Source organism: Fulmarus glacialis, unplaced genomic scaffold, assembly GCF_000690835.1.
Source record: "Fulmarus glacialis isolate BGI_N327 unplaced genomic scaffold, ASM69083v1 scaffold15504, whole genome shotgun sequence".
Lineage (NCBI taxonomy): Eukaryota > Metazoa > Chordata > Aves > Procellariiformes > Procellariidae > Fulmarus > Fulmarus glacialis.
In genome coordinates, this window is record NW_009207546.1 from 19,686 (window position 1) to 33,637 (window position 13,952).

At 36.4% G+C, this 13,952-nt stretch overlaps 1 protein-coding gene across 1 annotated transcript in view; it reads right to left on the reverse strand.

The window, feature by feature from the left end:
* The window catches only part of LOC104075605 (calcium-activated potassium channel subunit alpha-1-like), a gene marked incomplete at its 3' end in the record, with an annotated part of 73,445 nt that overhangs the window by 15,769 nt on the left and 43,724 nt on the right, over positions 1-13,952 (reverse strand). Inside the window, exon 4 of the mRNA XM_009576163.1 lies at positions 2,583-2,676. Coding sequence (XP_009574458.1) covers positions 2,583-2,676 — 94 coding nt within the window. The remainder of the gene's footprint in view (positions 1-2,582; positions 2,677-13,952) is intronic.

The following is a 13,952-nucleotide window of genomic DNA, read 5'->3' on the forward strand; positions in this document are numbered from 1 at the left end:
CAATCCACTTTCTCTTATTTAGCACCTTGAACCAAAGTTAAGTCAGTGTAGATAAAGGGTAAGACAAAGAGATGCTTGGGTCTGGGGAGAGGCTGAGGGTGCTAACACAGGGCTGGTGAATAAATTTAGCAGCAAGGGAGCAGAGGATGAAAACAATGTCTGGATTTGGAAGCCTGGCAAGTTCTCCACTCGCTGCTCGACCTGTATTTAGCAATTCTGATGTGCTACTGAGCAGACAGCTCAGGCTCAGGATGACTACTCTCCCTCAGTCCCTCTTCAGCAGGCAATGAAAGCAGGCTCCACTTTGAAAATCTTCCCCCATCATGCAAACTGACACAGGCATGCTTTTCAAAAACCCACAGTCAATCTGTTGATCATTACTTATTTACAAAGGCCTTCGGGCAGAAAGTCCTGTAAAAACCATACTTGATACGGTATACACTAGCTTTTTCTGCTTGTGGAAAAAAGTACCCCTAAGGCTACCTCAAACCATCACTTTCTATTGCACATAAAATGTACCGTGTAACACTAAAGTATTTAATATATATGGTATAATATATCTACAGGAAAGGCATTTGTGTAGAAGTATGTTACCCTGTATTTGGTAATTTGATGTTTTGCTGAAGGCTATGACTTGAAAAAGCCTGCACCTAGTACAGAGGACCTGTCATCTCAGTACCCAAGAGCCAATAGAATAAAGAAGTACCCTTAAGCAGCAAAACTTTGACACAGCTTTGAAGCATATGAAAACAGTATAACTCCCCAGAATTATTATTACTCAAGATCAAAGAAATGAGGCATACTTTACATAGCAAACAGGGACAGTGTACTCGGCTCCAAATGTTTCAGCTCTTTCTCTCTCTCTCCAGCTCTTTCTTTTTATTTCTACTTCCCCAAAATTAGGATTTGGTGAGGGGGCTGGTGGGGGGGCAGAATCTCCTAAAACTATTAGCACCAGATAAGAAGACTGTCCAAAGGTAAGTAAATTGAAAATGATGCTAGTATGACAACTGGTATCATAAAAATGAGAAGCTTGCCAGTATGTTCATTTTATTCTTTCCCATAAACTGTAAACAAGCATGTAAATCAGTGTCATATGGGCAAGGCTGAGCTAACAGGAAGGCAGAGAACTTTTAATGATACATTTAACAGAAATAGATGGTCAATAGGAAAAAAAAGCCACAGCTGGGTGCATTTTCTTCTGTGAATCAATCTCACTTTTGGTTTTGTAGCCTAAACAGAGATGAAGACGACTTGTAGAAGTTACGTCCTTGAATATGCCCTATATTGCAGTAACAATAAACAAATATGGATGCTTCTGTAACTGGCCAAAGAAAATTCTAGTCTACTGACTGAAATACAAAGAGGAATATTACCAGAATTGTTAAAGGAACAAAATCATTGTCAACAATAAAAGTCATGAGTGATTTTATATATGGAAGGAACTATATATTCATATTAATTTTTTTCACTTAACCTCTGTGACTGCAGGGCAGTTACAGTTATACATACACCCAAACCCCAAACTGCACGAATGTGTCTGTTTATACATGTAAATAAGTTTACATTTTTCTGTGTGTATATATATATATGCAGTGGAAAATCTCTGCTATGGTATTTAGTTCTGGATACAATTATGGACTGAGGTTCTAGCCTGGCTACTTCAGATATGCAAAACCAGAGCAGGAGCAGCCTCCTTGTAGAAAACTCCACGTCCGCTATCTGATTCTGTTCTGACTGACTTGAGCAGGTAAAAGGTGAAGCACAGTGAGACAGAATACAAATGCCATATTATTTTAATAGATTTCAATTTCTTGTTGCAGCTCTAGTTTTAACAAATGTCTTAGAGGCAATTTGCCCTATGGCAGGAAACTACGTAGTTATACAAAGGCATACCGGTGTAAAATAATGCACACATAGCAACAGGGGGAAAATATCACTTACAAGATGATGTTTTCATCACCCACTTTTAGAGTATATACTACCCTCTTAAAAATCCCTGTATTTCATAATTAATGTGCTTTTAGCCTGAGTAAAACTGCATTAGTTTTGAACTTTGCTTTGGCAAGTACATAGATTATTAGACTTTTTTATCAGTCTAAATCAATTAACAGAAATTTGATTTCAATCGACAGGATAAAAGGAAGGTAATATTCAGGTTCATTTTTGATTGTGATGATACATCTCACATATGGCCTTAAGTACAGAAAACACTACTCAGAGGGAATCCAACAAAAAGAGAATTGCCTGAGGCAAACTAACCACATGAGTTCCCCTGATTGGTTAGTGCTATCATTAGTGCCACTGCTGTTTAAGAACTACACACGGACAGGACAGGGTGACAGCTAAGACTTTAAAGCCTATGTATTTTTCAAACAGCTTTTCAAACTGTTTTTCATGACAGAATTTTTTTCAGCTCTATCATTAACTGCTGACAAGCTGACAGAATAAATACTTCAGCCTTTCAGAAACCATCTAACAACCTTTTTTTTCCACCCCCTCCCCTTATTTTTGATGTGGGGGGAGGAGAAGAGAAAGGAAGGAAGAAAGGAGATGAAGATATGAGTTTCTTACAGTCTTACCTCATCAGTTTGGGTGAGGAGTTGGGTGAATTTCGCATGCCTCCGTTTCGTTGCTTTTTTTTGGGTGATAGTGTCGACGGCTGCTCATCTTCAACTGGAAATATAAGGAACTCATGAGATTAAGTACCGCTCTAAGTGCAAGATGAAATACAAGTGAAGTAGCAAAGAACACACACTCTCTGTCCATTCACGCACTGATACTTCATTGCTAACATAGGCCCAACAGTAATAAAAATCAAATACATGTTAGTCGAAGAGATTGGTTTGAAGGAGAAGCAGGGAAGAATACCAGGGGTTTGAACACAGATGTTCAAATTGGTTTTATACTTCAAAAACAAAGGGGGGGAACCACATTCGGGTTATTCTTAGCGTTATTTTCAGTTAATCTGTGCTACAGAAAAGTAGAATTAGTGCTCTGCTATATTCCCAGAAAGATAAAGTACTATTTGTAATACCAACATAACAGCTGCCAGCCTGCTTTTGCTAATGAACTAGACACCAGTTGGTCCTTGCTCCTCACATGCCAAACAACAGAGTCTTCATGAAGAGATGTAAAATATTCAATGCCTTGATGTTCAATGATTCAGTTAGTCGGGAATGTGAACGTAGCCTGCCATTGTGCACAGATCTCCAGCACAAGTCAGACCTCATCACTCTACCCTTCTCACAAAAGGGAATTTTAACAGGAGTGAACAGAATGAGGTTGAATGGAAGTGGGGAGACAATACCTGTATAACAGAGGATGCATGTCTTATGCAATCTTTTAATGAGGATGAGGTGCATTTTCAATGACAGATCAATTTCCAGATGTAAAATCACTTACAGTTTTGCCAATCAAAAACTACTCTTGGATAACCTATGTCACAATATGTATCGCTTAAACAAGTGCAGCTTCCAAATAACTCATCTATAAGAATTAACCATCATCATTGCTGTTTCAAGATGGTTACTGCACTTGATAATCTGCGCAAAAGGTGTACATGTGCTATCAAAGGGAATTATCTTATGCCTGCTTTCTCAAATTCACACTAATGCTGAATTATTCTAATATAAAGAAGGAAAAATACACTTTTTTTCCATCCTATTATTAACTGAAAAATTAACTAGAAGATAATATAACTGATGCCTAGGAAGCTGTTACTTTAAAGCTAAAAGGAAAGAGATTAGTAGTAGTAGTAGCTAGATTAAAAGAGCTTAATACACATTAGCAGTGCACAAGCAGAGGCTGGAAAAAAAATTCTATTTGCAACGAACTAAGTAGGAAGAACAACAAAACCTGGATACATGTCACGTGCCCTAGACTTATCTGGGAAGAAATTAAGCAATATCCTTCTGCTATAACCTTCTTCTGACACTGTTTTATTACAGACTGCATCCTAGCCCGTCATGTCTGTCTGTTTGCCCAAGTCTGCTATAGAACTTCATTTTGCCTTGGTCAAGACCGAAGGACTGGGCCCTGAAAAGACAGATGTGCTGTCTTTTTAAATGACCTGGCCTCACCTAACACATCAAGGAAATCAAAACAAAAGAAATACTAAAAAAGGAAAAAAAAGCTAACCCCAAAACAAATGCCCCAGAGAGTGATGTAAAAAGTAATTCTTAGATCAGAGCAATGACTGTCTAATAATGATTTATTTCACTAACTTAACTTTCTTTTCTTCTTGGGCAGCATCCCCAAAGAAAAAGCCATTTCCTTATCATTTGACTTTTCTTTTTTTCCAAGTCAGAGTCCTATAATGGAAAAGCTTATTGATGATTAGTCAAGTACCATTCTTGGTTTGGCTGAGAGATAAATAAGCCCATAGAAAATTCTCAAAAATACACAAATTGAAATTTTCTTTCTGTGACAGTTTGTTTGGATCACTTCAGTATTTAGCTGTTTGTAACATGAAGTGAATATGCACAGAATTATTTTGTTAGTAATATTTCTATTTCTGATTATAACAAAGTGCAAGTATTTGTGCATTTCAGAACACCCTCTGCAAATCACTCTCTTGGAAATGGCCTAGTCTTGTTTTAAACTTGTCTATCAAAAAGTTATTCGCATGCTATTCCACACAAACAATAGGTTTCTTTCAAGATATACACTGTGCTCTCTTGTTCTTTATAAGATATAAATATACAGTTCAAATCTGATGAATCCACCACTTAAAAGATCAAAGGAACAAGAACCATGCAAAATGTTCCTTCCAGAAACCAGCTATAACTCATATGTTTTGCTCTCTTGGTAGTAAAAATTCTAAATTTCACTTAATTTAATCTGCTACCATGGGGTTACAGAATGTTTGTCAAGAGATTCAGTATTGCACCAGAACTAAAGTGTATTGTTATACTATTTTAACAGTTTAAGGAAGATATATAGTCATCAGAACCACGTGTAAAAATCTTACATTAACACAAGTTAACTGTAGATCATATTATAGCCAGAAATAATTCTCTGAACAATAGAAAACACTATTAAAAAAGAGTACTTTTCCAAGTTTTCATCTAGCTAATAAGACTCCTGTCTGATCCTTTCAAATACTGAGTTAGTACAATAAGGATCTTTTGTACTATATGGTCCAACATTTCTGTTCTCCAGTGCTGCCAGCTGATGCTACCTGCCATCCAATTAAAAAACAAAGTCTTACTAGTAATTACCGAGAATAACCATTTCTAGAACTGGATTTCCAGCAGTCTGCCGTTATTTTTGGTACTGCATCTACAATAAACAAGCTCCCTCTTTTGATATGTGCTCGTCATATTCAAACTGTGTTACTGTCACCAATTGCCTGGAAAGTCCAAGGTTAATGTGGCTTGCTAGTTAATACCTGTTAGCAAAGCCTTCTGAGGGATCTCAATTTGTTGCTAAAGCAAGGAAAGCCATTTATTCTCATTGCAGCAATGAAAGGTGATCTATCTTAATCATATCACATCCAAACAAGATTTTGTTTTTCAATGAAATCTGTGTGCAGTGTTTACAGGGCATCTGCAGTTTAGAAACGCAGCTCCGTAAGAATGGGGGAAGGGAATCCACGAAGCTGAAATATGTGAATGGTATATAATGGACACCATTACCTATGACTTGGTTCCCAAAAGTGTTGCAATGATAACTCACAAGTGGCTTCTTAGTATTAAGTAGGATATAAAATATATTTAATTATTATCCTTCAGATACTCTTATCAATTTCCTGCATATTTAAAGAAATAGATCTAGCAAAATTTTTAGTAAAGCCATAAAATACCATTTTAGTTTCATGGTTCCTGTGTCTGCATTAATTTAAAAGGGAGTCTTAAATTTGCTTGTTCTTATGAAAGACAAGCATATTTGAATAATAGACTGTGATATATGACAGCTCAACTCTGATGTTGTATGTTTGACCTAGTGCTTTTGTTAATGAGAATGTGTCCCCATTTTTAGTATTTTTGATGTCTTTATGCTACAAGATTTGTATTAAAATACAGTCATATTATATTACGCAGACTTTCTTTACCAGCTTTCATAAAAATTGCAAATAAGTTCAAGAATTGGACACAGAATTTTATAGAATCAGAACTCAATCCAGCCTCTGAGTTCTAATAAAATTCAAGAGCTTGTTTGCACATCCCTAAGTATAACACTTAATGTACTGATGTAACAACCCAGTGCTCACTTGTCTAATAGGCAGAGAATCTAACAGTTTTGCAGTTCAGGAAGACTCAGTCCTAGAAAAATGTCAGGCAAGTCTAATGAGGCTTCAGATGCTCTGGTTTATGCTGGAGTTTAATTTAAAGTTACACTGATGTTTTAACATGTTTGCTTATTCTTGAGTAAAGAGGATTCATTATTTCAATGACATAACCTCCAGACAATGTTCCATGAATTGATTTAAGATGTGCTGGTAATTTTAACAGCCTTAATGTGGAGCTGAACATCTGTAACAACATATTACTTGACTTTTATCCTCATTTCATTTTTTAAGCAAAATAAAGGGAATGTCTTTCAGAAACAGTGGACAAGTTCATAACTTTTTTCTTTGTTATTTTGTTACTATTTTTTAAACAAATCTGTCTCCTTCACTGCCTCTCCCAGGTCACTAGCAGAACAGTTTACAGACACTGTTTTTTAGACCCCAAAAAGAGCTGGAATTTGAGATAACATCTATGTTACTGAACATCACATGAACTGGAATACCTGGTAAACTCATTCTGCCTGGCATGTAAATGCTTCAGGGCAAATAAACCATATGAAAGGTAAAGCACAAACCACCCAGAAACATTAGTTGACTAGCTATCTTGATTAACTTATTAATCACCGCATCTGGAGAAACCCACATCTGTAAGCACTTAACAGAGCATTAGTAATGTCATAGTCACATTGAAAACAGACTGCAAAACCATGCACAAACCAGTCTGTATTGCCTTATGCATCCAACTACGGAGCTACCTACGGAGATCTTGGTTCAACCCAGGCTTTTGGGAGTGGCAGCGGTATTTTACAGGCAAGCTGAGTGCCCTTTGCAATCTACAGTACGTAGATTTTCCTTGTTCAACAGAACTCAATAAGTTAAGGTGCAGCAGCGAGGGGTTGTTGGGTAGGAAGAGGCTCCCTTTACGGTTATTAACAAGTGGAACAGGTTCCGGGATTCCTTCAGTGGACTTGGCACCAACCAATGCACTAGTAGTTGCATTCTTGAATTGATATGAACATTTTGGGTAACTTGATCTAGCTGCATTCTTTACTTCTAAATAATAAGAAAAAATTTAAATTAATGTCTTTGTATTAAAAATTATTTCAAACCACAGGCATGAATCAATTTTGATATTATGTGGAATTACAGACTTTAAAGCTTAAAGTATCAGTTTCTACAGCTGAAATAAAGGTTTTTACCTACAGATTTCTTAAGTTTTTTTCTAAAAATGGCTTTTTATAAAAGAATACTTATAAAAGGATTATTCCACAATATCATCATCTTTAAGCAATAATCCCATCCTAGGGTAAGAGTGTCTGAGGCAACGCTTATTTCCCACATGTTGATAAAGGCTTTGAGATTTACTAGCTGTGGAGGATGTTTATTCCTTTGATTCTACTGAGAATGACAGGGGAGGTAGAGCACTCTGCTGCTATTAAAATAAATAAGGAATAATAGAAAAAAGTAAGGTCAACACTTCGAAATTGTGCAAGCATATTTATGGAATTAAACTGATGTTTAGGAACCTACATAAAAGTTGTTGGGTACTCAGAAGTGCTGAATACTGTAAATTTCAGGGGGTCACACATAGCACCCCTGAAAAGAAAGCTAATAAATTTAATTTCCTAAATATGGATTTAGCTTGAAACTGTGATTCTTAGTCTTCCATTTCTAACATATCAAAGCTAATTAAACAAAAACCCCCATATTAATACCTCTAACAAATGCGATCCTCTGTAAAAGACAATAATAAAAATGTTTTTCAGGTAAAACTATGCAGTAATGATCTTCTCCTGATGCTTGTTTCATTCTGAATGAGTATATTATAGAGAAGAAGGCGTCTTATTGAGCCACTAAGATCTTATATTCTGTTATGCATTATGAGGTGAGGAGGTTAGGTAGGGAGTAGTTTATGGACTGATAATCTTGCAGCATTATTGCCATATGTTTCAATTGCCTTAAAGTTTCCAAGGAGAATTCCAAGTAGACAGTAGCTCAAAATTGTTTGAGGAGGTTGGCATGTTTTTTGGCATCTTTGTCCAGTTTACCATCAGCTAGAAACACTATCTGGTAATGGGAAAGATATGTAAATAGCATCCACAGGCTTGCCATTTGTGTTCAAGTACAAAATCTGTCTCTCACAAAAAAGATGATTATATGTGAATTACAAGAGTCGTTTGAATGTACTTTTTAACAAGGTTCAACTATTTGGTGACAAAGTGTCCATTCCCATTCAACAATCTCTGAATTGATGGCTTGCTACTACTCTGACTAAGGTGGACAGAAAAATCAGTGAGAACAGAACTAGAGTTTAACTCACATTTAAAGTATAATGATGATAATGCATTCTCATGAGAGTTCACATAGATTTTAAATCATTGGGGAATAGCATATATCTTTGATTAGCAAAACTGCCACAAAAAATGCTGTGTATCATATTGGATACACTACTTGAAAATTATCAATTTTACCTCGGAGTTACTGGGTTTTTGTCATATCTTGTACTTCTATTTTTGATATTCCTCCAGTGAAACAATTTTCAGATGATAAAATATATCTGCAGAGACCTATCTCCCTACACAAGTCACTGGTCAAGCATGTATTTGAACACTCTGAAATGCATCAATTCGGTTCTATTTTTAAACTACAGAGAGTAATATTGGAAATAATCTTTATAAATCTACATGCCTGCATCAAAGTATCTTCACATACAATGGAAGAAGACCAAAATCTATTAACAATGCTTATCCACCCTCCAATCAAGTTGTTTAAGAAACATCATAATCTTTTTACAGTCTCTTCTGGAGTTCAATAAATGGTGGTTTCAGATACCAGACCTGACTATTAAGCACTAAACTTCTATAACAGTGTATGTCTTATTGCATATTCTGTGCAGACATAAGCAAGCTTTTCCAAGATTTTGTGCTTGCAGTGGCACAGCATGAGCCAGAACTAAAATACCTTGGCTTTCGGTATGGCTTAATAGCTTGAGCTTGGCATCATATTTAATAGCATCACATGATCTTGTTCAGCATGAAGACACACTGAGCTGCTTAAAACATATCCTACTTCCCCTTATTTCCAACAGCGTGGATATGGTACTACCACTGAAAAGCGAAACATTAAACAATGGGGATAAGAAAGTTGCCATTTTTTTGTCAAATTATTCCAGATATAAAAGTTCTAACTACCAGTTTCATTCCATGACCTCTAACCTCTTGCCTCTGACAAGAGCTCAGCTGCTTCAGATGAAAATGGAAGAAGCCCCACAGTGGATGACTATGAAATACCTTGTTCATAGGACAAGTTTCTTTCTGACTCCAACAGTTTATGGCTCGTGTCTTTTTATTCAATCTTGAAAAACAAAGATTATAATATAATATCTGAATAACCTATCTTTGGTAGAGATCATTATCTCTTTTTCCACTCCTCTAATACAATTATTTTTTTTTACCCTAGAGGAGTAAAACTGGTTTTTTTTAGTCTAAATAGCCTGTCAAGTTGTAGATGCACACTGCTCCACACACACAAGCATGTCAGGATACACATGGAACTACATGTGCAAGCACAGAGGTGTAATTTTGAACACAAGATATGACTGCTTTCAGATTCAGCAGTATTGTACAGCTAGGTGAGAAATATAGGCCAACACCATCACTTCTGGAGGTACACACTATAATGTGCAGAACCTAAAACACTTACGTTTTTTGTAAGATCCTTTTGTTCAGCAAAAGCAGTTTCTTTTTATTAATAATTTCTTAAAAATCTGATTGGGTGCTTCCAGCACTATGTGGGCTGATTTCCACAGAAAACATATTTGGGAAACAAAGATTGCTGTTAATTATATGGAACTAAATACATCCTTACATACTGCCACAGCCTCACTAGGTTTGGCAACCAACTGTCTGGATTGAGGTAATTTGTTGTACCACTGTGCAATGTTAAACCACAACCTCCACAAGGGTTCTCTTCCAAGAATGTGATGAGTTTAGCACCAGCGAGTCTACTATAAGTCTACTACAAGATAACTATTTTCTAGTCATAGCTAGATTAGTTTCTCTTTATCTAATATGACACGTGTCTTTATTTTCAATGCTGCCTGCATTGTTTATTCTGCCAAAGTTCATTAGAACTATTCAGAACACTTGTCATGTATCCATAAGGCATTGTTATTGTTAACTACGAATAGAGATACTTACTGGTCATTTTGAGAGTAAATTTTGAATAGCTTTTTGCGAATGGCAAACAATAAGGAAGTGGATAAGAGTAGAGTAAGAGTAAGAAATTCCATGTTTTCTGTAGTATTTCCTAATTGCACCCTGGGTGAACACTACCTGCTTTTGGTAAATGCTGTACAGAAGTTGCCCAAGAAACCTGTCAACATTAGACAGATAAAAAATAATGTCTATAAACTGTGAGATATTAATGCGATTTATGTAAAGGTATTTTGAAACGGCATACATTCCTATTCCTTCCCCCCCCTGCCCCCAAGAACTCCCTTTCAAGCTCAATGAATATACACTTGCCTACAGACTCCATTAGGGAATCATGCCTGTTTCTATTTCTATACATTTTATTTATTATAATGAAGATAATTTGAAATGCAATCTGCAGCTCCCTGAACATTTTTAAAACAACCAATGTAGTTAATCTAATGCCTATGGCATTCTCTATTTATTCTTTGTGAGCATACACTTGCCATAACTTAAAACTGGGCTGAGCTTTAATTTACATGTAACAGGGCAGAATACCAGTACAGTGCTTTCAACAAAATAGCTGAAACTGGCTTCAGCATGATTTGCCTGGAAGGGAAGATGAAAATGTGTTTTAAAGGAGAAAAAATATCCTGACCAAAACCAGACATTCTAAACAACCACCACCGATACCCACTGCTCCTTTCCTCCCCCATCTCTATCAGCTGCTAGGCTTTCAGCACTGTTTTTCGCCAGACACTAGCACAGTGTTTTCCTTCATAGTCAGCCATCAGCCAGAGCTGTCACTTGCAGATACTTCATTTTTGTTTCAGTCTAATTCATACTGCACCCCCTTAATCTCTGTAGTGAGTAATACCATGTCACTGTGCAGATATGCCAGATCCAGCACTAGAAGTATAGTGAGTGTTTTTAACAGTTAAACTATCTTGGTTTGAAAAAATATTTTATTTCTCCCCCCAACTTAACTGTTCTCTTTCTCCTAAGCATCTTCCCAGCTGACCTCCAAAGGAACAATCACTGTTCTGCAATCCGGCACGTCTTCCATAAAGCTCAGCTTTCATGTGGTGGGTGAAGACAAGCTGCAGCTCTGTATTACTAAATGCAAATAATCAATACGTTGATTGAGCTTTTGGCTACCAGAGTTGTTCTGATGGGAGTGACAGTGAGCATGACTTCCCTCTTTCAATGACAAGCCTGTTTAGACTTTGCTACCTACCACTTTGTGAATCAGGCAACTGAAAATACCCACAGCAATTCCTCCAAGCTGTCAGCTATTGCTGTGATTCCACCCAGCACCCCCTGTACAAGACAACAGATTAACCATTAGGCTAGATATGTTGAAAATATACAGCTTCAACCTTTCCCCAGCTAGCTCAGAGCAATGTATAGATGATTATTTCAACCGTCAGCTGCCGCATAGACTTAAACCCCTGCACAATAACTCCTGGATTCATCTGCCCCTTGTCAAACTTGCACAGCTTTAGTTTGAGCATACATAGTGTGGCAGTTTCACTGCGGATCTAGAATAATCCAGACGGCTGCTGTCTCTTTGTTAACAGGAAGCTAAACTGATGAGTTTGTAATGCATTTCTTATCAAAGGTAGTTTCAGAAAGGAAAATGTGCCCAATTGGAATTTAGCATAGTATTGAAATATGGTTTAATCAGAACATTTGTTATTTGTTGGGAAAAAAAAAATTATTCATCCCCTTTAAAAATCACTTTATGCTAATGAACTGTTTATTTTACAAATTTATAATTATTATTTGATTTTTTGGTGGTAACAGATGTAATGGAATCTTTGACTAGAAACTACAACGCAATGGTGCTTGATGAGATACAAGAATGTTAATTTTAGAAACTGCAGAGCAGTGTTTGCTTGGTGTCTGAAATGATAATTCAAATGAAACGGGACTGCTGTTTTGGTTTCTATGTGCATTACAAACTCAGGGAAATGCATTTCATTGCTTTTTTTTATACAAAGAGAAACAGATATGCTGCATATCTCTACATACTAGTACCATTAGAAAAACAGGTGAGGCTCACTGTCTTTTAGTTGCAGTGTGTGCCATGTGAAGCAGATAAGAAAACATCAAGATACGAGAATGTCAAGAATGCGCCATCTCAGAACATTTTACAAATACTGAATGGTGCTTACATGAGACATTCTCTTTGAAACAGTGCAGCCCAAGAAACACCTTTTTTCCTTTTTTCTTTTTTTTTTTTTTTCCCCTCATTTTGTCCCAGGCTTGCACCTTCTGGCTAAAGGCACATAAATTGAATGATAAATGCATTGCTCTACTGTTTGGGGTTTTTTTTGCTATTGGCATTCAATGTTTAAACTTTATATTAATAATACACAGTCTTTCAGTCTTAATTCTCCTCACACATAAAGGATTGAAATTCAGCTACAGATATAGCCCTCACCTTTGCTTTTCCCTGAATGCTGTAAAAAGACGGTTAATAGAAAATGTGGAATGTTGCGAGGCTGGATCCTGTTATGTATTCTAGATGGCTGCTCTGATGTTCTGTGAAACCATGATAAACTTTAAGTTCCTGAGCTTTTAGGGTTACACGTGTCTATAGAACGACAGATAGATTGCAAAGGTGTTTGGAAACCCAGTAAACTTTTAACTTGAGTCTTTTGGTGAAAAAAGTCCAGGATATGGTCTTACACGACTTTAAATTATTTTTAGGGGTAGAGCAACCCCCTAAGGTTAATGTAGAACTTTGATTTTTTTTTTTTCTTTGCTCCTCCAGCTTAATTCAAGAGCATAATTATTACAAATGCTTTCCAGAGATACCAGTTGCTATCACTTCTTTATTACTACTTCAGCAAGCAAAGAAGTGGTTTAAGGCTGTTCAAATCATGGTTGATCTAAAGTGCATTGAAGTCAGAGAAAACACATTGATTTCGGTGGACTTTAGATCAGGAGATGTTCATATCTCATGCTTCGGCGTGCAAGCTGATAAAATGAGGCAGGAAGAAAGCCTTTCCCATATATACAGCATTTCACAATCGGCTTGGGCAATTTAGAGAAGAAAGGCTTCAGATTTCATGGACCTGGTTTTTTGTTCCTGTACAGAAGTATATACACAACATGACACTATTTGTACGTAACTACCATCTTCTCTTTCCCCTGACAAATGTGCACAGTAGAAAAAAGCTACTTTATTTAATTCCTAATTTCAAATCCTAATTTATATTTAGACTAAGTCGTAGGTCCATTGAACCTCGAACATCTTTTCTGATTAGATTTTAGTATTCCCTCATAAGTTTTTCTTGATTTTTTATTCTCCATTCTCCATTGCGTTCTCAGTTTATGATTCACTCTGTAATTGTTTATTCAAATCATTATATTGTTATTCGAAAACTGTCAAATGAAAAGTTTAAAAAAGCATCAGTGGACTTTTTTTCCCCTGTCCATTTAATTGTCCAATTGACTTCTCCACATGTTGCACCCATACAGAATACCATGTGGGTAAAGTAAAGTTTATTTTGGGAAAG